This window comes from Sarcophilus harrisii, chromosome 1 (genome assembly GCF_902635505.1).
Source record: "Sarcophilus harrisii chromosome 1, mSarHar1.11, whole genome shotgun sequence".
NCBI classification, from domain to species: Eukaryota; Metazoa; Chordata; class Mammalia; order Dasyuromorphia; family Dasyuridae; genus Sarcophilus; species Sarcophilus harrisii.
Window position 1 is genome coordinate 701,012,859 of NC_045426.1, and position 25,830 is coordinate 701,038,688.

The 25,830-nt window shown below is 51.3% G+C and overlaps 1 protein-coding gene across 1 annotated transcript in view; it reads left to right on the forward strand.

The window, feature by feature from the left end:
- FAM222A (family with sequence similarity 222 member A) overlaps nt 1-25,830 on the forward strand; it is a 68,798-nt gene that overhangs the window by 24,094 nt on the left and 18,874 nt on the right. Inside the window, exon 2 of the mRNA XM_031948786.1 lies at nt 17,170-17,296. Coding sequence (XP_031804646.1) covers nt 17,215-17,296 — 82 coding nt within the window. The 5' untranslated portion in view covers nt 17,170-17,214. The remainder of the gene's footprint in view (nt 1-17,169; nt 17,297-25,830) is intronic.

Consider the following 25,830-nt stretch of genomic DNA (forward strand, 5'->3'; position numbering starts at 1 on the left):
GGGTGGGGGGTGGGGGGATCCATGCTTTGTCCGGCAGAGGGCAGGGCCGGGGCGCCAGGTGCACAGCCTGGGTCAGGCCCAGGGGTAGAGGGCACGAGCCCCGCAAGCCCCTCACCTTCCAGAAGGCCTTCCCGGAGGACCCCTCACTCTGAGGGACTTTCTCTCTGGAAAAGACGCCCAACCCGGCCCCCGACTGCCAGAACCTCCCTCTCAGGCCTCCTTGGAGGTATTTGCCCCCTTGGTGGAGCGGGCACTCGGGGAGGGCAGAGGCCGGGCCCCCTTCCTCCTCGTTCCCAGAACTTAACTTCGTGCCTTCATAATAACAGCAATAAGTGCTTGGTGGTGAGCTCGAGCTCAATCTGACATTCGCTGCCTGCCCGTGTCATGGTGGAGTGGGGAGGGGGGAAGGGACAAGCTGAGGGGAGGTGGGGGGTCACCTCTGGAGCTTGTGCAACACTGTCCATAGGAGGACTGGGGGGTTCTTCTCTCTGAAAGACTGTGGGAGCCCCTAGCGCTGAGTGCCTGAGGAAGTGCTCCTGAGTCAGTCTGGGATAGGTGGGACCTTTGTTAAAGCTTCCTGTGTCCTGAGCTCCCACTTGGGATAGTCCCTGCCCCCGAGGACCCCAGGAAGGGACAGTATCTGTCCCCAAGGACCCCAGGAAGGGACAGTCCCTGCGCCAGGAGACCCCAGGAAGGGACAGTCCCTGTCCTGGGGACCCTAGGAAGGACCCGCACAGATCCAGCCCCAGCTCTGTCTCAAAGCCACTGCCCGCCTCTCCCTTCTCCCAGCTGACCACAGCTGGCTCTTGGGAGCTCAGGTTTGAGCCATTTTAACTCCCTGCCCTTCCTGCCCTCTCCCCTTCTGACCTCTCACGTGTGTGTCTCCTCTCTCTGCTCTCCCTGAGGTCATCGATGAGCCGATTCTCCCGTTTCTCTGTGCGGGCGAATCTCCGCCCGCCGTTAATCGGTTCTAACCACAATCCCCTCGCCATCCCAGAGAGCTACCATTGGCCCGTGGCCCACCTAGAACGCTGGCCCCAATCCTTCCCTGTGGAGTGGGTCGCCTTCCTCAGAATCTGGCTTGTTGAGAACACATGTGTGCTTCTCCTCCATATCAGAATTTTTCATAATATATCTTTTTATATATATATATATTTTTTTCTTATCCAAAAGGCCTCATTTTAAGCGATGGGGCCTGTATTTGGAATAATGCATAATTATGCAGCTTCTCCCCTTCCCACACCCCCATCCTACTCAAAGCCTGGGATTTATCTCACCAATAACCGTCCAAATTATCTTAAAGGACCCGTTGTCAAGACCCATTCGCTACCTGGAAAAATTCCCTGCTGGGAATGCTGGGAATGAGGCCAAGGCCGGGCCTGAGCAGAACATCACCTAAGGCTTCCTCACCCACCAGGCCCCAAGATTTCCAGAGCTCGGCCCCAGACCTAGTCACTGAGGAGGGAGCCCCTGGCTTGGGGCTTGGGGAGGGGGTGGCCACCCCATGTTAGGTACACATCTGATCCCTTATTTCCCACATCAGGTCATTTGTAACCGACACCAGGCGATTCAGACCTGTCTCTGATGCCATTTTCTTTGTGCTGTCCCTCCTGCTTTTTCTGTTCAGTGTTGATCCTAAAGGTGTGCCCTCTTCCGGGTCCCGCTCAGACCCCCAGAGGCAAGCTCTGGACTGGCTACATCTCCCTAGTTTATGTCCTCACCTGCACCTCCCTGAATATCACCCATGCTGTGAGATGCCCCCTCTTCCCCTGGCAGGGCTGGCATTGCCCCCCCACCGGCCACTCCGGGGAAGCCCCAGCACCCCACAGGTGGGAAAGGAGTTGATCCCCCCTTTTTAGGAAATCCCCGGGAGGTCGGAGTCAGAAGAGACATCCCTAAAGTCCCCGCTCTGTCACTTACAGTTGGGTACCATCAGCTCCAGGAGACTCGGGTATCTCACCTGGAAAATGGGATCTAATGAGGGTGTTTGGAGAATAACTCAGATAACCTCAGTGATCATGGAAACCTCCCCCTAAAACAATCTGGAACTTGGCGGCCTGATGCTGGCCCGTAGGAATGCTTAACACATGTATATTTTGTTGATTTGATCAAGGTAAATGATTTTTATTTACAGGTGAGGAAACTGAGGCTTTATGAGGGGAAAGCTCTTGCTCAAGGACACAAAGGAGGGAATCTTCCTTAAATGTGGGTAGGGGAGAGTGTGGGCTTTGGAATGATTAGCTCCCTTCTGCCTCTTACTCCGCCGTGATCTTAAACGTGATCTTGACCATCCCTAGATGTCTTCAACAAAATGAGGTCAGAGACCTGGGTTCGAATTCTGCCCCCTGCTGTCTGTGACCTCAGCCACAAACAGGACCCACTCTCTGAATCTCTGCTCCCTCAACTGCAAAGTCTATCCTGCCCCGATGCAATACCAGGGAACTGGATTCGGGGGTCTCTGAATCTGGGCCCCGGGGGTCCCAAGGACTGTCTTAGGGGCTCAGGGATTGGGTAGGTCCTGCCTGACCTCAAGGGGCAGACCCGGAACTATGGGTCAGAATGCAAAGGGCCAGTTTGGGCTGGAGGTGGAGGGAAACTTGGCCATGGTTACCGCCGCCTGGAGGCTCCCCATCCAGCCGCTGGTGAGGGATGTGGAGGGGGTGCTTTCTGGTACAAGTTGGGGCACTCCAGCTGGCCCCAAGGGCCGCCTTTCAGCCCCCTGCAGTTCTGATTCCAGCCCCCTTCCTTGGAACAGAATTGTCCTCGGGTTCACAGAGCTGCATCATGGGAAAAGATGACTCTCCCCGGGCGTGGCCGGGAACTAGCAGGGAGGCAGGTGGGTTCTCATCCCCAGACTCCCCAGGAGCCTCCCCTGGGCTGCCAGAAAGAGCAGGGAATTTAATCCCCAGTGGCCCAAACGTGGCAGCGACCTTCTGGTTCCTGCCTGCAGAGAGGCAGAGAGCTGGACAGAATGACCTTTGCAGGCAGAAATCTGGAGTTTTCCACCAGCCTTCCCCCCGGGGGGGGGGGGCAGATGGAAGCGGTTTACCTGCTGCGGCCATTATGGGATGGAGGATGGGCTGAATGATCTCCCCGGAGCTTCTTGGCCCCTCCAGCTCACCCTGGGGAGGAGCCCCCCCCCCAGTCCCATCACCTGTCCCCTGACCCATCCTATCAGGACGGGCATTCAGGGAAGGAATCATTGCCGGCCTTCACCTTTCTGAGTCGGCCCTAGGGGGCTGGGAGAGGGGGAGGAAGGGGGGCTGCCTCAGGGGTCTCTGGGGAGGAGGCCACGGGGGAGAGGGGGGAAATCTCCCTCCCTCCCCCTCCCCCACCCTCTCCAGCAAGACCTCCCCTTTGACTCTGGAAGTCAAGTCGACTTCAAAAGCGTTTTCAAAGTCAGTCCCCTGGGCTTGGGGAGCTTGTTATGGGCTCTGTAATTAAACAGTGGAAGGAGCCAGAAGCCCCAGCCAGCTCCCTGGTTAATTGAGATCTCAGAAGGGAAGGGGGGAGGGGGCCCAGGAGGGGATGGAGAGACCCCTGACCTCTCTCTGGGGCTGGAGGGAGGCCAGGGTCACCCAGGGCTTCTGCAGCGCAGGCTGAGGGGCTAGAGGGAAGGCAGTGTCTTCTAGAAGGGAAGAGACGTGTTCTTCTCTCAGTCAGGGATGGGACTTCCAGTGGGCTCTCTCTCTCAGCCTCTGTTTGAGGTCCCTCCCCCAGGATGTTCTCTGTCCCAAGGGCCTCCTGGCTCTGGCTTCGTCCTCGGGGACTTGGGTTAAAATCTGCCCTTTGAGTCCCTCAGTCTGAATCTATGACCATGCTCATCAATGTGGAGCCAAAAATGGGCCTGGGGGCGCTTCTGTGGCCTGTCCCAGGGCTCAGCCAGCAAGGTGCAGAATGGTGATCCAGCCCCTGGCTTCCTGACTCCCTCACCTCAGGTTCCTATTTTTTAAATGGGGGGGGCCCTTGGTGAGGGAGGAGGGCAGGGCAGGAAGGACGACCCCTGCCCTGTCCCTGGACCCTCTCCTGTGTGGCAGGTGGGGCTGGGGAACCGTCTCTTCCTCCTCCACCCCGGCCCCCCAGCCCCACCTTCCTCAGGCCCAGCAGCACGGACACCCGGAGGTGAGTGGACATTAAGGATCGGAGGAGAGGGGTGAAGGGAAATTGCCCCTGCTGCTTCCATGCTAATGCAATCTCTAACCAGATCTGCGGAGCCCCGCAGCTCAAATTGCTTTTTAGATTAACATTTAATTATTAACAGGGTGCCCTGAAAGGCCTGGGGCTCAGCGTGGGGAGGAGGAAGAGAACGAGTGGGAGAGGAGGGGGGCGGGGGGAACAGAAGCCGCTGCCTCCAGCTGGGGAGGGGGTGGGCAGGGCCGGCCCGAGTTTTATGGGAGCCTCTCGGCAAGGTGGCGGCCCAAGTGAGGCTCCAGGTTGGATTTTATGCTTTCTTGTAACTTAGGAGGAGTGACCTTTCCTGTTCCGTATTAACTCATTCTGCCACTGGCAGCCACCTCCGCTAATTGACTCACTTGCCCTCTGGATTTGGGGAGGGAGGAGAGGGAGCTATGGGCTGGGCCTGCACGGCTGCTTCGAGCACCTCAGGGATGTTTGCAGCATCTTTCCTAGGGGGTTCCGGTCTGAGTTCCGATCCCACCTCAGGCCCTGGCTAGCTAATCTCAACCTGTCTGCCTCGATTTCCTCATCTGTAAAAAGGGCACAAAGATGTGGTATGTAGATTTTAGTATTTAATACTAAAAATATATAAATAAATATATAGTATTACTACTACTAATATAAATATGTATATACATATAAGAGTATTTCGGACTGGGAAGAAGGAACTGGGGCTAAACTGCTGTGAGGATAAGGGAGGCTAGATTCTTTCCCATTTCACAAATCTTGGTTAAGAGCTTGATAGGCTAAGAGCTAACGTGTATACCATCTGGGCATCCCATCTGCAGCAACCTTGGAGGGAGGGAGGGTGCTATTAATCTCCCCATTTTACAGATGGGGAACCTGAGTTTGGGGGAGGTAAAGGGAGTCGCCCTTCTGGGATCTCAGGCAGGGCTCTGTCTCTAGAGCACAAAGCCGGCCAGTCTCCCAGCCCTTCCCCAGAATGATTCTGGGACGAGCATCCTTGAACAATTTTAGGATGAGGTCCCTGAGGTCAGACATTGGTCATTTTAAAATGTGTTCCCACTGATGCTCACAGTGCCCGGCTCCTAGGAAGCCCATGGGCCATGCATGTTTCGTGAGTGGCAGGAGTCCGGGTCAGAAGAACTGAGTTCAGATCCCAACTCTTGCCACTATTTCCACCATCTTCCCCCGTCAGTTATCTCCAATTTACCTTATAGATTTTGTATTACATAATTGTTTTCATGTGGTCTCCCCCATTAAACGGCAAGCTCCTTGAGGGCATCCCCAATACTTAGCATAGTGCCCAGCACACAGTAGGCCCGAAATTAATTTTTATTGACTTGTCACCTTACTAGGGCCTCAGTTTCCTCATCTGAAGAATGAGAGGGTCGGACTTTACTGATCCTCGGGCTAGCTAGCTCTGGGTCTGTAATCCTGTGGATCACATGATGCCTATTTTTATTTTTCTGGGGCTCATATCATTTAGTTTGTTCTTCTATAAAAATGAGGGGGTTGGAATAGATTACCTCTGAGTTCAGCCTTCTTCCACCTCCAAATCTCTTAACACAGCATAAGCCCTACAGTAGCTGCAGAAAGCTTTTCCTGAGTGTTCCAGCTTGCAAGATTCACCAAACTACCTTGGATTCAGTTGGTGTATATTTGCTGCATATTTCAGCCAAGTACTTATTAAGCACCTACTGTGTGCTAGGTCCTGTACAGGGTTGTGGGAATACTCTTTAATCTTTTTCCACTCATCACCTCTTTTTGCCTGAAAAATTTTTACTGACCCTGGGTATGTAGGTATATAAAATCTTTTAATTATAATTCTGATAAATCACAATTTATATTTACTGATAAATCATAATTTTGCAAGGGAGGGAAGGAAGGAAGGAGAAAGGGAGGAAGAGAGAGAAGGAGAGACTAAGAGAAAGGGAGAGAGACAGAAAGACAGAGAAAGAGGGAGGGAGGGAAAGAGAGACAGAGACAGAGCCAGTGAGCCGGATAACCCCATAGCCATCATTTGGGGGAGCCTCGCTTTTAAGGGATTTGGACAGTGTGTGCTTGACCCCTGATTAGAAGGGGCCTTGTGGACCCATTTCTCATGTGTCTGGCATGACTTGGCTGTGTCTGTTTTGGAATGAGGAGAGAGAGGGACCCTTTATTTATAGACCCATAGGGCTAGAATTGGGGGAGATCTCAAAGGCCTCCCAGCTCCAGGAGACTGGTGTCCAGAACACCCAACAGTATCAGCCACTCCACCCCTTCTTCATTTTCCTGGGAAGAACTGAGACCCAAAGAAGGCAGTTGCTGGTCTAAGATCACACAGTCAAGGATCCCTGTCCTCCAGCCATGAACTCCTAGTCTCCTGGAATGATCTCCTGAGAGAATTCCCCCTTCTCTTTTTTTCCTTGTTCCCATCTTTCTTCCCATCCCCAGGCCCCCAAATTAGAGACCCCCCAGATTTGGCTGGGTCCAGCAGGTGCTGGCAAGAATTGGAATGGGTTTAAGCTTCTGTTTCTTTTCCTGGTTTTTTTTTTTTTTTGGCTTGTTCCCCTCCCCATGGGACCAGATTAACCCCAAGCCAGGAAGCTGGTCTCTGGCCAGACCCGTCTTTGATGGGGGCCCCGCTCTCCGGGAACCCCCTCCCAGCAGCCTTGGAGCTGACCAGGGGCAGGAGAAGATGACAAATGAAGGCTGGGGCTAACCCGCAGATTTCCCCCCAGTCTTTTAATAAAAAATACAGGCTGCAGGCTTCCACCATCCATCTTTTATTCATTGTTCTCTCAAGGCAAGCCGGGTAAACTCAATTCATTCTCAGACTTTGAAAGTTCCTTCTTTTCTCTCTCTCTTTCTCTCTCTCTCCTTTCCCCCTCCTGTCACATTTTCCTTTATCTAAATCCCAGGCTCTGAAAGGGTCTATCGACAGCTGCGGAGGAGTTATCTGGCAGAGGAGACCTTCTCGGAGGCGCAGCCCTCAGATAAGGGGCCTTATCGGCCCCGGTGTCAGAGAAGGTGCCAGAGCATTCTATCACCGGGGCTTTCGACGGCCCCCCCTTTTTATTAAAGTCACAAAGACCTTGGGCTTATAAATAGTCCGATTTGGAGATAGGGTTTCAAAATTAGCAGCAGCTTCCCAGGGCAATCCTCTCCCCTGGATTAAGGAGGGGCAGGCCCCGATGGGGGCTTTCCCTGGGTTTGGGGGGAGTGATCTGAGGGGGGCTGGGTTTCCCAGAGGGTGTTGGGGTGGGCTTGGGGAGGGCAGTGGCGGCCTGTACCTCTCAGGCCAAGCCCAGGTTTGCTGTTGAAGTAGCCACATGACCTTGGGCTGGAGAAGCCATATAGGATGGGAAAACCCGTTATGTGGGTTCCCATGTGCCCCAGCTCCTTGTGACCCCCATGACCTTGAGCAGTCGTGCCTTCCGCTGAGCCCAGTTTCCTCCCCAGTAAATGGGGGAATATTGAAGTAGAGGGTCCCTCCTAGCTGCAAGCATCCTAAGCCCTTTTACCTCACTCACAGTGAACGGGGATGCACAGGGGGACCCCTAACTCAGAATCCCCGTCCCTCTGCGTCCTCCTATAATGAAGAGGTTGGACAAGATGGCTCCCGAGGCCCCTCCAGATCTGGAGGCTGACCCTCCTTAGCAAATCCCTGGACCTTGACCTCTGGGGTCTCAGTTGTCCCTTCTGTTGACCTGTGACCCGCCCGATGGGGAGCGAGAGCCAGTGCAGACACCCGAGAAAGGTCTGTGCATGTATGGATCAGAGCCCGGGAAGGTCTTTAAGGGGGGACGCCAGAGGGAATTCCAGAAAATGGCGGCTCTCTCCCCTCCCGTGGGCCTCTCCTGCAAGGGGGCAACCTCCCTGTGCTCTCATAGGCTGCATGGCGAGAGGGCGAGCTCCGGGCAGGAACCCCTTCATCCAATGGGCGGGAGCTGCCCCCCGAGTCAGTGAGAAGCTGCCCTCAGCTCCCTGAGGCCCTCGGGTGCCGGGCCCTGCTGACCACCTTCTGCTCTGGGAGGCTTCAGCCCTGCAGCCTCTAAATCCGATTCACACCCAAGTCAAGAGCCCCCCTCTTTGCTCCTGTCCCAGAAGGAAGGACGGCCAATAGCTTTCTCCTTGGCACTTCCAGGCTCTGCTGTCTCCTGGGGGGCCCACGGATCTGCTCAGTCCTTTCCATTCTCCTCTGCGGATTCATCAGGGGTATTATGTCCACTCCCCCAAGGGGCTGTCTTGGCCTGCTGCTCTTTCCCTCCCTCTGTGTCTCTGTCTCTGTCTCTGTCTCTCTCTGATTAAGGTGTATAAGAATCCAAAAGAAAGCAATTAATTGGAAATAGAGTTTTCAAATTCCTGGCCTGGAGGATTTCTAAAGCCCCCCCCACACCTCTGACTCCCCCCGTTCTAAGCCCCCTCCCAGACCTGACTCCCCCGTTCTAAGTCCCCTCACCTCTGACTCCCCCCATTCTAAGTCCCCCACTTCTGACTCCCCCATCCCATTCTAAGCCCCCTCCAATATTGTTAAGACAGTGCTATGTTCTTGCAGAGGGCCGGAACTCCAGACAAGGATACTTATAACAAGGTGTTAACTCAGTGGGACTGATGAGATGATGGTTCTCTAGTTCATATACTTAATACTTAGCATGGGGATGTCATGGTTCTCTAGTTCGCACATGCTCAGTGTGCTGTAGTGATGTAAGTGTAATAGGGTATTTAAGGGCTGAGGGGGCTGGAGATGAGACACTCCATCCTTGGCCAGCCTCCTGGTGGCTCCCCTGCCTCCTGCCTCCTGCACTAAGCTCAAGCCTGGGCCAGAATAAAGACTCTGGACTCTGTTCCTGACCATTCTCGTGTTTATCCTGCTGAGACCGAGGCCTGTCCGGGCGACCTCCAGAGAGCCAGCCCGGACATTACGGGTTCTAAAGACCCTTCACAGACCTTTCCCCTCGGCCCTTCCCCCTTGGCTGCTGCTGCTGGCCTTCTTAGGGGCAGGGGAGGTGAGGGAGGCAAAGAGATTCAGGCAACAACAAGGGCCCATTTTTCCACAGTGTGAGATGAAACCGCTTCTTCCTGGGACAGTTAATGCAAGGATTGTCGTTAACAGCCCATGAAGCCTGAGGCTCTGGGGGGAGAGCTGCTGTTGAAGGTCTCAGGGCTGGCCCAGGTTCCAGAACTGAGTCAGGAGGATGGTCAGGGACGTTGGAAAAAAAAGGCTGCCATGACGGCAGAGACAGGGCTGGCCACAGAGACCGTTGGAGCCGGGGAGGACCGGAGGAGAGGCTCTGGGCTCCCGAGACGGACCAGAAAACTGCTGAGCTCCTCCCTGCTCAAGGAAAGAACTGGAATAGCCTGAGCTAAATCGGATCCCGCTGGTTGGAATTAGTGCCCGTGCAGATGGAGCTGACTAAGCCGGGAAAGGCTGGGGCCATCAGCTGATGGGAAGGGATGGCCTCCCCAAGGCCATGGGGAGGGAGCACCGGGCAGCCACCCGGCCCTGATGGAGAGAGGGCAGGACCAGAGCAAGAGGCCAGAGGAGACCAGGGCACTAAGGCAGAGCCTCTGGTGGCTCCGGGAGGTGGGGCAACCTTGGGCCCCAGTCTCTTTATGGGAGACGTGGACCAGGTCATCCCAGCCCTGACATCCCCTGTTCTAAGGCCCCTCCCAGCTCCGACATCCCCTGTTCTAAGGCCCCTCCCAGCTCTGACATCCCCTGTTCTAAGGGCTCTGCCCACTCTGATGTTCCGTGGTTCTGAGGATGGCTCGGGGAGGGAAAGCACTGATGCTGTTTCTCGATGCAGGCCCTAATCTTTACAGTAATCATTAGGTTTTAATGGTACCTGATGACATTTAGATGATATTTAAAAAGTGACAAAATATAGCACACACACACGTGCACACGTGGACATCTGTGTGTCTGTTAGGGCTCACATTTGTCTGTACAAATATATGAAAATCAATCTCATTTACTCCTCACACAGTAACCCTGTGAGATATAGTGCCCCCATTTTACAGATAAGGAACTGAGGCTTATCAAGGGGTGGTCCACGCTGGTTCGGGGGTGGTCAGGCGGGATGACCCATAAAGGCAGGTTCTGTCTCTTAAGACTCCAATTGGGACACGGTTGCCACCTGGTTCTCCCGAGTCAGAGCTCAGATGGACGGATGGGCAGCTAGGATCCTGAATCTTGGAACAGAACTCTGGGGTATAAGCGTGGGGGCAGGGTGTAGGGCAGGTGAGTCTGTGGGAAGAGCTGGGACAGCAGTCATGACAGTGGGAGCCCCACATAATAGCCCTTCCAAGTTCCTCGTTTTTGCTGGCCCTTTAGCCAGCCTCGGTTGAGCATCTGCTCCGCATTGGGCCCTGCGTCAGGCCTGGGGATTCAAAGGAAAAAAAGAAATCACTTTCTGGCCTCTCGTGTGAGCTTCATAATGGTCCCAGAAGGTGAGCGTCCCAGACCGAAGTCATCCTTGTCATCTCTTCTGCATTTCTCCTCCTAATAAATGCTGATGGATGGAGTGAGGGATTCCCATTTTATGTATGAGGACATTGAGGCCTGTAGAGGCTGTGACTTGCCTGGGATTGTTCAGCTAGCAAATGTGGGCTCCGAGCTCCTTTTCCCTGCCCCCTTCTAATAAACATCAGAGATAGCTCTGAGCCCCCGTTCCCTCCCACCTAACAAACATCAGAGGGGGCTCCGAGACCCTGTTCTCTCCCACCCCCTAACAAATATCAGAGATAGCTCCGAGCCCCCGTTCCCTCCTGGCTTCTAACAAACATCAGAGATAGCTCCGAGCCCCCGTTCCCTCCCACCTAACAAACATCAGAGGGGGCTCTGAACCCCCTTTCTCTCCCACCCCCTAACAAACATCAGAGATAGCTCCGAGTCCCCGTTCCCTCCCGCCTCCAGCTGGGTGTCCAAGTCTGTGTGGGTGGGGGGCTCCCCAGCAGCTGGGGGCTGCCCGGACATGAGTGTAGGGGACATGCCCAAACCAAAGCTTGATTCCCCTCTGGAGTCCCCCAAGGACAGGCTCCCGGCTCTCAGCAGTCAAGTGCATTCATCCTTTCTCTAAGCAGCGCTTCATTCCTTTTTTAAACTGTATAATTTCTGCCTGATTGTAATGGCATATTTTAAAATTACCAGAAATCAAAGCCGGAAAATGGATACCGTGGCTTTTATTGCCAGCCCAAGCTGCATTAACACAGCCTGTAATGTGGGGAATAAAAACAGCCCCTCCCCTCCCCCTCCCTCCTTTTTTTTATTTTTTTTTTTTGAGACAGTAATAGGAGAAAATTGGTTTTGAAACTGAATAAAAGTCCCTTTCAGAGGAAATCATTTCTTTCCCGGCACCTTTGCTGCAAGTAGAATAGGGATAATGAAAGGTAGCTCGGTGATTGTCTCTGGCTGCCGGCGAGCGAGGCAGCAGGGCCAGGACAGATGGGAGTCTCAGCCGGTCCATCTCGGCTCGGCGCAGGCTCGGGAAATACAAGATTGCCATAATTGCCTCGTAACAAGGAGCTTGTTGTGAAATTAGGATCTTAAGGAAGTCGCGGGGAAAAGGCTTTTCCTCATGAATACTTCATTATTAGCCGAGGCCTTGCAATCTCGGGCTGCAGACACCTGTTTAGTATTAAATAACTTCCCTTTCTTCCCATCCCCCCCCCCAGCTCCCACTCCCCATTCTTCTTTTCCCCCAAATCTAGGATTATGTTCCCGGGCTCCGCCGTTGGAAAGACCAAGTTTTTGGTTTCCTTGCTCACAAGAAAGGGGTTGGGGCTTTGGGTGGGGGAGAGAAGCCGGGCTGAGTCCTGAGTGGGGGGCGGGTTGGGGAAGGGGCTTCCAGAACTCAAAACACCGGGAATCCCAGTAGCGAGGGTAAATGGAGTTCATTTTCTTTTTATTTTTATTTTGCTGAGGCTGTTGGGGTTAAGTGACTTACCCAGGGTCACACAGCAGGAAGTATTAAGTGTCTGAGGTCAGATTTGAATTCAGGTCCTCCTGACTGCAGGGCTGGTGCAGCACCTAGTTGCCCCCAAATTAAGTTAATTTTCAAGGGGGCAGGGGGCGGATAATGACCTGCACGGGCAAGCCCTGGGACAGGAGGGCTGAATGAGGGACTCGGGTCAGGGAAGAGGCCAGGGGCGGGCCATCCCCAGATGTCAGAACCCAGGGCAAAGCCCCTCGCATCCCACCCTAGTTACAGTATGGCCGCCAGAAAAACTTCCAGTGCAAAAATGGCCAAAAAGGGACCTCAGACATCACTTCGTTCACTCCCTCTGCTTCTGGGTGGGGAAATTAAGTCACAGGGCGGGGGAGAGACTTGCACAAGGGGGAAACTCAGGATTCGAATCCAGGATCTCTGCCTCCCCTCCAATTTTCTTTCCACCAGAGCGGACTCTGCTGATTGATGTCAGACTTTCCAGGGACCAGGGAGACCCTCAGCTCTGCTCTTATTTTACAGATGAGGAAAGTGCCCAAACTTAGGCAGTTCAGACAGGCAGAAGTCAGCATTCGAACCCTCGTTCTCTCGAGCTTCTCTAAGAGGGGCCCGATGGGAGCCTGAATAAGGGAATGAAGAAATCCGGAAATCTCGGATCCTCAGGACCCTTATTGTTCCCTCTCCTAGTCTGTTAGGTCGGAGGGTAGCTTTGTTCCAGCGCCGAGTTTGGATTAAACAAGACTCTTCTTGCATTTCGTGTTGTTCTTATTAACAGTAATCACAGCCTGGGCATGTGGGGGGAGGCTCTGACCTGTGCCCTTATCTGACCCTGGCGAGAAGGGAGCTCAGGGTATTATTAGCCCCACTTTACAGATGAAGCCACTGAGGCCCTGAATGTTGCAACTTGCCTGCCATCACATAGGTCTAATTAGAGCCTCAGCCCAGGGGAGACCTCAGATCTCCCGGCCACAAGCAGGTACTTGCCCGAGAGGCCGTCTGGCTTCCCTCAGCTTCCTTCCCACCCTGCTGTCTGTGAGTCAGGACCCGGGGGAGCCCAGAGGAGGGTCGGGGAGGCCGCCGGTCTCCTTGCCTCCCCCATCAGGGGGGAGCACCTATGGAGCGCTTGTGGACACTCTCCAGCCTCAGTTTCCTCATCTGTAAAAGTCACTTCCACATCTTCATCTGTGATCTCTCTAGTCGCAGCCCCTTGTTTTAATGGGTGAGGAAACCAAAAGCGGATCTCCCCAAGAACCTTCGGGCTGGAGGGAGATTCAGTCTTCCAGAGCCACGTGGCCTTTTTCTCGTACCCACCCCTCCTTTCCCCAGGCACTGGACCTTCGTCCCCTCCTTTCCCCCCAGGGAGCAGCTGGCACAGGAAGGAGGGCCCGAATCAGGGCCAGCCTTTGCTAGCTGGTGATTCTAGGTGAGTTGCTCAGCTCCGCCTGCCTCAGTTTCCTCGTCTGTAAAAGGAGCCGGAGAAGGAAGTGGCCACGCCCTGCAGAGTCTCTGCCACAGAGTCAGACTGGACTCTCTCGACCCTTGTACAAGGAAGTCAGAGGGGTCTGGCCCTTCCTACCTCCGAGCACCAGGCAGACCCCTCTGAAGGCGGAGGATGTCGGTAGGAGACCGCTAAGGTCGGTTCTGACCGGGATTCAGCATCCATTGTCCCCAGGACCCCGGCCCAACTGGGGCTTCCATGGCGGGGACTCGTACGTGGCTTTGCCTGTGGGCTCGGAGGGGATGATCCTGGGCCTCCACTGTCTGGTGCCCAGCGGCCCAGGGCCCAGTCTGTGGCTCGGATGAAGGCTTAGTCACTGACCAGAGCCCGGCCTGCGGCTGGGGCTGGGGTTCAGTCTGGCCTGGGTGGGGGCCTGTGGGCCAGGTCCCAATGCTGGGACGGCAATCACTGCAGTCTCTCAGATGACCCTGTGTCCAGCACCGCACCAACTCCCCACGAGGAGTGGGGCTCGGCCTGGCCAGCAGACGGGGCCGACGATTCCAGGAGACCCGGGGCAGGGGGCACCATCCATGTCAGAGAACCGCAGGAGGGGGGCGCTGCGACCCACAGCAGACACTCTCACGTGGGGTTTTTTGTTTCCCTTTTGGTTTGATTTTTCTTGTACAACATGACATGTCTAAACATGTTTAAGGGGATCACACATGTTCAATCTGCTGTCCTGGGGAGGGAAAGGGGAGAGAGGGAGGGAGAAAAAGTCTTCCGAAAATGAATGCTGAAAACAGGAAACTATTGAGAAATTCAAAATAAAATAAAAGAGAATCTCGGAAGGAAAAAGCTCCAAGGCCTGATGTTGCTTCCAGCTCAGCGGAGGACATCCTGAGCCTTCAGGGGGGACCAGAGGAAGAGACCCGCTCGTTCTCTGTGCTCCCAGGGGTGACACAAGGGGGCTCATGGGAACAGAATGGCGGTGGGGGGAGGATGGAGCGGAGGGAACCCCAAGAGCTGGAGGCAGCCCGGGATGGCCCCCACTCAGCCACACACGGATGGGCCCAAACCAGATGAAACTGTTATTGGGAAATACTGCAGAAAAAAATAAAAAATAAGTAAAATTTAAAAAAAATAACTAGAAAATAAATAAAAATAACGTAATGCGGATCATATTCTGTTTGGAAAGGACATCAGTGTGTTGGAAGCTCCCATCTTCTGTGGGAGGCTGACCCCCTGCTCTTAGCTGATCCCCCTCTTGTAAATTGAAACCCTCAGGAAAAGGGCTTTGCAATCATACATGCAATCTATGGGAAGCTGGGATTTGAACTCAAGCCTCTGACTCCAGATCTCAAGATCTTTGTTGGTGGAGGCAGGAGGGAGATGCAAAAGGAGGTGAAGAAGAAAGGGAGAGAAGAGACACTGAAGAAAATGGAGTATAGAGAAAGAAGGAAAGATGGCAGCGGGGGGCAAATCCTGCCTCAGTCCTCAGCTTCCATAACTGTGAAATGGGTATGATGATAGTAGTACCTGCCTCTTAGGGTGATTGTTGTGGGGATAAGTGATAAAGCCTGGAAAGGGCTTGGCCAGCCTTGAAACACCATAGAAACATTGCCTGTTGTAGTGGAGGGGGATGTGAGATTGAGTGAAAGTCAAATACCCACTTGTGGACAAAGGAGGGGACCCAGGCTGGGACCTGAGGATGGGGGTGCTGGGCCCACAACCCTCCTGTATCCTTCCCCCAGCCCTTTCACCATTGCAGAGGTCACCCCTTCCCTGGTCACCACGGAGCATCAAAGGCACTCTGGCTTTCTCTCTTTTTCTCTGTCTGTCTGTCCCCCTTCTTTGTCTCTCTGTGACTCTGTCTTTGTCTGTCTGTCTGTCTGTCTGTCTGTCTCTCTCTCTCTCTCTCTCTCTCTCACACACACACACACACACACACACACACACACACATACACCCATCATGTGGTTTTCCCAGTGCTCACTTGTTCCCAGGTGGGAAGCTTGGACTGTATCCCTTTCTGGAGCCCCACCATCCCCTGGCAATCCCTGGGGCAGGAGAGGAAGCAGGAGGAGTGTGGGGTGAGGGCAGGAGGGCCCGAAAGGCCTTGGAGCCAGAAAGGCCTGAATGTGAGCCTGTCTTGGCCATGCTCTCTGTTACCCCGGCCCTCCTAAATAAATGGATAGCCCTGTTTGGGGTTTGCAAAACCTCAGCACTGGAGTTCAGTCTTCTCCACTGTGTCCAAGGCAGGGGCTGCTGTTGTTTGCCCCTTTCTAAGGGACTCAGAGTAGTGCAGACTCCCCGAGCCATTCACCCTCAGTCATCAAGCATTTGCAGAGGGCCTAGTGTGTGCTGGGTATTATGCTAAGGGCTAGAGGGGCAAAGGAAGGGGAAGCCCCCGATCCAACAGGGAAAACAAGGCGTAGCTGTGTGTATAGACCTGTACCTGTATTGTCCCACACCGGTGACAGACAAACAAAGCACCCACAGGAGATCAGACTCTAAGCTGATGGAAGTCGGGGGCTTCAAGCCTGGTTTCCTTCCCCAGGCTCCTCCTGTCCAGGACTGTCCCAGGACCTGATGGGTTAAAAACTTAGCAGCCCCTGAAGACCCTGTAAAGGGAGTCGAGGTGGAGTGGGGATGATGGGAGGTGACTCCGGGGAGGGCGCAGCATGGGGCCCGGGGGCAAGTCCCGGGTCTTTGTCCAGCTCTAACCCTCACTCAGTCTGTGACTGTACACGTGGCACAACATTTCCGAGATTCAGTTTCTTCATCTGAAAAACGAGGGTAACCTCCCACACACCTTGTACTTTGCTCATTAAAAGAGGAATCAGTTATGTAAACTGAAAAGCATTTTTAGAAAAGAAAAAAGCCTTCTCTAGAAGGGGCTCCCAATGTTTTGGGAGGTCAGTCCCACGTCTTCTTCTGTGACACAGTGGGGGAGAAGGCCTGGGAGTTGGCAGCTCTGTTCTATCTACAATCAAAACATCTTTGAGCCTTGGTTTCCCCATCTGTCAAATAGCAGAGAAGGAGGGGTTGACTCGTAATTCAAGAGGGTGGTGGTCCTTGAAGCATCAACAAACATCTTCTGGTTTAATCCTCTCCTTTTTTAACAGATGAAGGTAAAAGGACTTAGGATATGGTCCACATGAGGGGGAAGCATTTGAACCCAGGCCCTCTGGCCTAAAAGCAAACCTCCCCCTCAGAAGAAGCCTGGTGGACTCTGGCTATCGAATGGGGGGGGGGGGTAGATCATAATGGGATGCTGTATTTTATTTAATCACATTTATTTGTTACAAGGGACGGTTCTCTTCTTGGCAGGGGTGAGGAGAGTTCTAACAAGAGCATCGATGAAATAGTTATTTTAAAAATAAAACAAAAACACTAGATTTAGTGTCAGAAGGTCCGGGCTCAAATGCTAAGCCTACACTTACTGTATCTGTGTGACCCTGGACAAGCTGCCTTAGTCCGTGGGACTCAGTTTTCTCATCTATAAAATGGGAGGATTGGGCTGTGAAATTAAAGCTTTCTTAGACTTGAGTTCTGAGGTCTTCCATTCTTAGTGTTTGAGCTGAACTAGAAATGTCTCTCCCTGCTCCCCTGGCCTATAACTGCAGCTCTTCAATAACCAGCTTTTCTCTTACCTTGCAGTGTGACAGAACTCCGTGAGCCCCAGGCCCCAGCTCTGTCTCCACCATGTTGGCCTGTCTGCAGCGGACCCAGAACCCACCCCCTCAGCACCTCCCCTGCCCCAACAAGACCCTGGAGCTCCGAAAGTGTAAGTGGAAGGGGTGGAGGGGAAGCCCCTGGACCTCAGGCCAGATTCACACCTGCTCATGTTTGATAGAAAGAGTATCCTGGCATCCCCAGGGGCCTCCTCTGGGAGGAGATCTCAGCCCATAGCTCAGAGCCCTGGGGGCCAAACTTCTGTCTGTGCCTTCACTTTCAGCTGATGTGGAGCAGACCATGTCTGGGGTTAACCTTCACCCTTGGTAAAATGAGATTAGTCTGGATAACTTCTTAGGGAGAACAGGAGGAGCCTTAAAATGAAGGGGACCTGCCTCTTGCTGCTTTCCTGGTCTGGAGAGAGTGACTGTAAAATGGGGGAGGTGGGGGTGGGGAGGAGCTGGTCTCCTTAACTCAGATCCCAGAACTTGCTTCTCTAATATTTGCAGAATTTATTTCAACATAGTTGGTTCCTTTTGTAATCTTCTGAATTTCATCTCAAGCATTGAAAAAGATGAGAAAGGGTCTATCTCTAGGCTTCCCATAACCGCGAAAGGGAAACTGAAAGAACCCGGATTAGATAATGTCGAAGGCTGCTTTCAGCCTTTTCTCTCTCAGTCTTAGCTTCTTTTATCTGTCCCCGTTTAGTCCGATATAGCCCATTGCTTGCTGGATCTGATCCTAGTCCTTCGTTGTTTCATCTGTACAATGTACAGATATATGTATAGTATACAGATGGTATATGGAAACAGATAAGGTATAGTAACACCTCACCTGCCCAGGCAGGGCCTGAGCCTCATGGTTTTTAGGTCCCTTCTGCCCTAAAATCATCGATTCTGTCTGAAGTCCAGTATGACCCGGGGGGAGAGGGAAGGATGTGTTAACAATGGGAGGTGCCTGGTGTCCCATGGCATGACTAGTTTATTGAGGCACTGAGTTTCCCACCCACTGAACCCTGCCCACAGAGGCTGGATGACCAAGATTCCTGCTTTGAGCAGGAGGCTCTGTTCAGTTTAATTAAATTGTGCTGAGATCTGGGGGAAAGACAGAGCTTAGAATCATAAAAGGAGGAATCTCAGAGGGTCACATGGGCAAAGGATCTTACATCATAGAGCCCCAAGTAGCAGAGCTTAGTCAGGCAGACAGTAAACGCTTAACAAGGCCTATTGTATGCCAGGCACTGGGGATACAAAAAGAGACCTGCCCTGCTCCCTGAGACCTTACAATCTAATAGGGAAGGTAATAAGCAAAGCTAAATGCAGGATAAAGAGGAAATAGAGTGAAGGCAGCAGAATGGAGTTATTTGGATTTGAAGGAAGCCAGGAAGCAGAGAGGAGGAGAGAGAGCATTCTGGGGAAGGAAGACAGCCAGAGAGAATGCCCGGAGCTGAGAGATAGAGGGTCCTGCCAGGAGATCGGTGCCACTGAATCAAAGAGACATGTTGAGGAGTGTGGTGTAAGAAGTCAGGAAAGGTGGAGGGGACTGGGTGTGAAACAGAAAACTATGTTTGCTCCTGGATGTGATAGGGAGCCACCTCAGTTTATTGAGAAGGAGAGTAACAGGAAGAAACTTGCACTTGATAGTGTTTGGAAGATGAATTGGAGTGGGGAGAGACTGAAGGCAAGTGGATCTCTCACAGACCTTCACAGCAGTGAGAGATAATAAAGGTCTGCATCAGAGGGTGGGCAGAGAAGGGAGTTCATTGGAAAGATGCTGCAGACTGACAGCCTGACTGAAAGATGCAGAAACTGACAAGAGATGCTGCACAAGAGGTAAAACTGGTGAGAGATGCTACAGAGGTGAAACTGAGGAGAGATGCTACAGAGGTGAAACTAATGAGAGATGCTGCAGAGGTGAAACTGGTGTGAGATCCTGAAGAGGTGAAACTAATGAGAGATGCTGCAGAGGTGAAACTGATGGGAGGTACTGTAGAGGTGAAAGTGATAAGAGATGCTGCAAAGGTGAAACTGATGAGATATGCTACAGAGGTGAAATAGATGAGAGATGCTGCAGAGGTGAAATTGACCAGAGATGCTACAGAGATGAAACAATGAGAAGTGCTACAGATGTGAAATTGATGAGAGATGCTACAGAGATGAAACTAATGAGAGATACAGCAGAGGTGAAACTGATGAAAGATGCTACAGAGGTGAAATTGATGAGAAATGCTACAGAGATGAAACTGATGAGAGATACAGCAGAGGTGAAACTGATAAGAAATGCTGCAGAGGCGAAATTGACCAGAGATGCTACAGAGATGAAATTGACCAGAGATGCTACAGAGATGAAACTGATGAGAGATGCTACAGAGGTGAAACTAATGAGAGATGCTGCAGAGGTGAAACTGGTGTGAGATCCTGAAGAGGTGAAACTAATGAGAGATGCTGCAGAGGTGAAACTGATGGGAGGTACTGTAGAGGTGAAAGTGATAAGAGATGCTGCAAAGGTGAAACTGATGAGATATGCTACAGAGGTGAAATAGATGAGAGATGCTGCAGAGGTGAAATTGACCAGAGATGCTACAGAGATGAAACAATGAGAAGTGCTACAGATGTGAAATTGATGAGAGATGCTACAGAGATGAAACTAATGAGAGATACAGCAGAGGTGAAACTGATGAAAGATGCTACAGAGGTGAAATTGATGAGAAATGCTACAGAGATGAAACTGATGAGAGATACAGCAGAGGTGAAACTGATAAGAAATGCTGCAGAGGCGAAATTGACCAGAGATGCTACAGAGATGAAATTGACCAGAGATGCTACAGAGATGAAACTGATGAGAGATGCTGCAGAAGTGAAACTGATAGCCTTGGTACCATATTGAATCTGGGGGGTGAGAGACAGTGAGAAGTTCAGACTCCCTCCTCTGGGAACTGGGGGTGCTAGAGATGGTAGTGCCTTCCCTATTACTATTGGGAAGATAAGAGGGAAAGAGAGTTTGGGGGAAAGAGAGTGAGCTTCACGAAGACTTTAAGATGTCTCTTGCATATTAAATTCAAGATGCCTGAAAGGCCACTGGAGATGTAAGATTGGAGATCAGCAGAGACTGAGGCAGTACAAGTAGATTTGAGAATCATCTGTGTAGAGATGGTCACTGTATCCATGGGAGCTTCATCAAGTGAAGTAAAATAGTGGGAGAAGAGGTGGGCCCAGGATAAACCCCTGAGGAAGACTTATGGATAGTCTGACCTGGAGGAGGGTCCAGCTAAGAAGGTCGAGAAGGAACAGGTAGAGAGAGAGGAAGAAAACCAGGAGGCAGGTCCTAAAAACCTAAAGAGAAGAGAATATTGGGGGAGAGTGATCACCAGTGTCAAAGATGGTGGCAGAGAAGTCAAGGAAAATGAGGTTTGAGAGAAGGCCACTGGATTTGGCAGCTAAGAAGTAACTTTGGAGAGAGCAACTTGGGTGGAATGATGAGGTCAGAAGCCAGATTATAGGGGGTTAAGAAAAGTGAGAAGAGGGAAAGGCCTTTAATAACAGCCTTTGGAAGAGCTTAGCTACAAAGGATGGAAGAATTCCATAAGGTGATAGTTATTGAGGATGGAAGGATCAGTGCAGGATTTTTCAGGATGGGAGGGACAGGGCATATTTGTAGGCGGAAGGGAATGAGTAGGGAGAGATTGAAATAAGTGAGAGTGGGATGCCAGGAAGGCAATTTGCTGGAGGAGACAGGATGGGATGGAGTCACTTGATCAGATAGAAGGCTTAGCCTTTGAAAAGTATATAGTCACTTTTTGTGAGATGGAATAAAGGACAAAGTTAGAGCTGGGAAGGCCCTTAGAATAGGGAATGTCAGAGCTAGGAGAGGATGTCAGGGCTAGAGGGGCCTAAAAAGATTCCCCAGATTAGAAATTCTTAATTAGAGTCCACAGGGCTCTGTGAATTTGCTAGTGAAAATCATGTTGTTCTGCCCCCTGGTTTCCTTCACAACCCCCTGAATTTTATTTGATATATTTAATTTTGTCCTTCTGAGAAAGAGTCCCCAGACGTCACCAGGCTGATGGGTTACAGGAGTTCAGGAGGATAAAAAGCCCTTCCCTGGCCTGCTCCATACCCCTCATTTTGCAGAAACTCTGGAAGCTTGCCCAAGGTGCCTCTGGGGAGGAGCTCCCTAAAGTGCCTGAGATAGGGGGAAGGGGGGGAGAAGAAAGGAGGGAAGGGGGGATGGAGACAGGGACGAGAACATGAAGAAGGACAGGAAGGGGAAGAAGAGCGAGGAGGCCCTGAGATGGGAGGGGCTGAGGCAGCTGGTCCTAGAACTGCTTCCTTTGCCTGCAGAGGAGAATCAGCTGGTGGCCACCCTGGTACACCCTCCCCCCCAGGCTGGATCCAGAGCTCTGGGCAACTTGGATTCTTCTAGACTTATTGAAAGTGACATTGACTTACCAGGTAATTAAAGAGACCAGGAAAAGAGAGGAGGGAGGAAGGGATGGAGAGATAAGCAAATTAAATAGGCGGCCTCGGGCCTTCCCACAAGTGCCCCAGCTCAGCTGGTGACCTAAACAAGCAGGCCTGGTCCGGCCTAATGAGTGAGAGAGGTCTCCTCCCCTCCAAGCAGGAGTAGCATCCCCCCCTTCACTGTAGGTTGACTCCCCCCCCCAGGGAGGCACAGGCAGGGACAGCATCCTCCCCTACTCCCCAAGTCCAGATAGGGGGTGCCAAGTGAGGGCCTGGCACCTCTCAGCTCACTGTCAAACCCTGGAGGCCAAGGGGGAGGCGCCTCATGTCCTGGCCCACCTCTCAACAGAGGCAATACTGGTAGAAGGAACCAGAGGCCCAACCCCAGAGCTCTAGTCTACCCTTTATCCCTCCATCCATTCACCTCCCCCTCTGAGCCTCAGTTTCCCTTTCTGTAAAAAATGAGGAGACAAGACTGGAGGGCTTTTGAGGTTCCTTCCAGCTCTGAGTCATCAGACTCGGAATCTTGCATTATTAGAAGGAGCCTCTGGGTTCTAGGCCATTCCCTGCAGGCCTGAGACCCTGAGAGAAGTGAGCTGGGATCCCTTAGAAGGGTGTGGCCTATGCCCTCTGCCTTTGCCTTTGAGCACAGGGGTGGGAGGTTGGCGGGGGACAGAGCTGGGCGGACGGGACGGGGTCACCGCCAAGCTCCTCCCCCCCACGCCCCCTCCCCCCCAGACTCCGGAGCAGCCTGACGTCCTAGGCCTCGGCCCCCGGGGGCCTGTACCAGGTTCTCCGGCGGGGCGGGGCCAGGTCAGGCCCAGCCGGCATGTCTGGTAAATCCCATTAGCCTGCCAGGCCTTTGATTAATTCGGGGTGAATCTCACCCAAAGGTGAGGTGACTCACTCCCTGCCAGAGGCCGCTGGCGGGGAGGGATCCGGGCGCAGCCTCCCCTCTCCCCGCCTCGTCCTCAAGTGACTCGGCGCCTCCCGGGCCCCCTCCCCCTCTGCCCTGATGAACGTCTGCTTTTCCTCCAAAGCTGACCTTGGCCAGTCCTTCCCAGGTGGCCCCGAGATCCGGGGCGGATGGGAACAGGCACGAGAAGAGCCCACAGCGGGCTCTGAGCTGGGAGGTAGCCGGGCCATCCCCTCCCTCCCAAATTGAGACTCACAGTGGGGATCACTTGGCCAAGACCTGCCCTTGGACCCCGGCCCTGGGGCTGAGAAACTGGGGGGGGGGAGGGCGGAGGAGGAGCCCGAAGGGAGCGACGTTGTGGCTAAGAACCCAGTGGGGGGGTGGGAGGGGGAGGCCGGGTCCAGCTGCGGAGTTCCCATCTGCGGGGCCCTCCCCTCCCCCATCGTCTTTCTCTTGGGAGAGCGCCTGCTGCCCCGGGCTCAGCCCTGGTTCTCTGGGACAGGTGAGGGTAAAGGAGGGAGAGCTAGCCAGCCGAGGCATTGGGCAGAGGTACATGGCTGCCGGGGGCTCTCCTCCCTCACGCTGCTCCGCTAGCCGCCCCCCCCCCCCAAGGAGGAAGGAGCTCTCCCCGGCTTTTGGCCTCCTGGCGCCCTCCTCCCGCCTCTGGGCCTTCCTGGGACACGGTCCTGTTTATTTCAGCTGTGTGGGGCTTTCTCACTCATAAATATTTGACTTTATTGTAATGCTATTGATATACAAACTTTGAGTCATCTGCGGCTAAAAATAAGGACCACTGGGGAGCTGGGCCTCCTGCTATGAAGGCCAAACTCTGCCCTCGTGGTCTGTTTCCCAGCCAGCCCAAAGAGTGACAGCATCTTTGCCTAGTATCCCAGAGGGACACGCCCCTCTGGGAAGCAGGGGGGTGTGGGTGTTCCACAAAGACTGAGCAGAAGAGGAAAGAGACGACCCCTCCCTCCTGGGAGCCCCTGCACCCAACCAAGAAGGCAGAGGGAGCCTCCAAGGTCCTAGATCTAGAGCTGAGCATGTCTGGGGCAGGAAAAAAGCCCTTTTACCTACAAGGAAATTGTCAAGTCTCTCTCTGTTGGTCATTTGTTACAATATTGCCATGACTGTGTACAATGTTAGTCACTTGGTACAATGTTGCCATAACTGTGTACAATGTTGGTCATTTGGTACAATGTTGCCATGACTGTGTACAATGTTCACCTGGTTCTGCTGACTTCACTTTGCGTCAGTTCCTATGAGTCTTGGTTTTTTCTGAAAACAGCCCCCTCAAGAGTATTCTATTACAACCTCATACCACTTTTTCAGCCATTTTCCAATTGACAGACATCCCCATAATTTCCAATCCTTTGCCACCACAAAAAAAATTATTTTTGGGGGGTACAAATAGGTCTTTTCCTCTTTTCTTTGCTCTCTTTGCTATTCAGTGGTGTTTCTGGATCAAAAAAAATATACACAGTTTTAGAGCTCTTTGATCATAATTCCAAATCGTTCTTCAGACTGGTTGGACCAGTTCACAACTCCATCAGCTCTACTTAGTGTCTCAGTTTCCCCATATCCCCTCCAACATTCATCATTTTTCTTTTCTGTCACATTAGCCAGTCTTATAGACGTGAGGGAACCTCAATTATTTTCATTTGCATTTCTCCAAATCAAATAGTGATTTAGAGATAGCTTTGATTTCTTCTTCTAAAAACTGCTTGTTCATATTCTTTTACCATTTGTAAGTTAGAGAATGGCTCTTATTTTTGCAAATTTAACTCAGTTTCCTATATATTTGAGAAATAGAGGCCTTTATCAGAGAAACCTACTATAAATCACCTGCACACACACACATACGTATACATACACACACAGAGTTAGCTTAAATTTCCTTTTAATTTTAGATGCGTTTGGTTTTATTTGGGCAAAATCTTTTTAATTTCACGTTCTTAAAATTATCCATTATACTTCATGTGATCCTTTTAATCTCTTATTTGGTCATAAACTCTTCCCTTATTTATAGATCTGACAGGCAAATTTTTCCAGGCCCCCCCCCTAATTTATTTATGATATCACCTTTTATGTCTAAAAATCATTTCTCCATTTTGACCTTATTTTAGTATATGATGTGAGGTGTTGATCTATATCTAGTTTCTGCCAAATTGCTTTCTAGTTTTCCTAGTAATCTTTGTCACATAGTGAATTCTTGCCCCCAAAGCTTGGACTTATAGGTTTATAAAACATTATATTACTGTGATCATTTACCACTGTATATTGTGTATCTAATCTATTTCACTGATCCACTACTTTATTTCTTAGCCAGTTCCAGTTGTTTCTATGATTACCACTTTGTAATTGAATTTGAATTCTGGCACAACTAAGCCACTTTTCTTCATGTTATTCTTGACCTTTTGTTCTTCCAGATTTTGTTATTATTCTGTCTAGATCTATAAAATAATTCTTTGGTAATTTCATTGGTATGATACAGGATAAGCAAATTAATTTAGGTTAAATTGTCATTTTATTATATCGACTCAGCCTATCCATGAGCAATTACTTTTTCTCAAGTTACTTAGATTTGCCTTTATATGTGTCTTCACACATATATGTTTTGTAATTGTGTTCATATAGTTCCTGGGTTTGTCTTGGCAGGTAGACTCCCAAGTATTCTGTATTATTTACAATCACTTCTAGTGGAATTTATCTTTCTATCTCTTTCTGCTGAGTTTTTTTTGGGGGGAGTGTTTGGTAATATGCTGAGGATATGAATTTGTTTTATATGCTGCAACTTTGCTAAAGTTATTGTTTCAACTAGTTTTTAGTTGCTACTCTAGAATTTTCTAAATATACTATCATATCATCTGCCAAGTCATAGTTTTGTTTTCTCATTGCCTGTTTTAATTCCTTCCATTTCTTTTTTCTTCTCTTATTACTATATCTAACATTTCTAGAACAATATTTAATAATAATGGCGATAATGGATATCCTTGTTTCACCCCTGATCTTACTGGGAAGAGTTCTACTTTCTCTCCATTTCAGATAATACTTGCTTTTTGTTTTAAACAGATACTATTTGTCATTTAAAGCTCCATTTATTCCAAAATTTTCTAGAGTTTTTCATAAAAATGGGTATTCTATTTTGTAAAAAAAAAATCTTTTTTTCTGAATCTATTGAGATAATCATGATTTTTGCTGGTCTTGTTATTGATTTGGTCATTTATATTTATTGTTTTTTCCTAATATTGAATTAGCCCTGAATTCCTA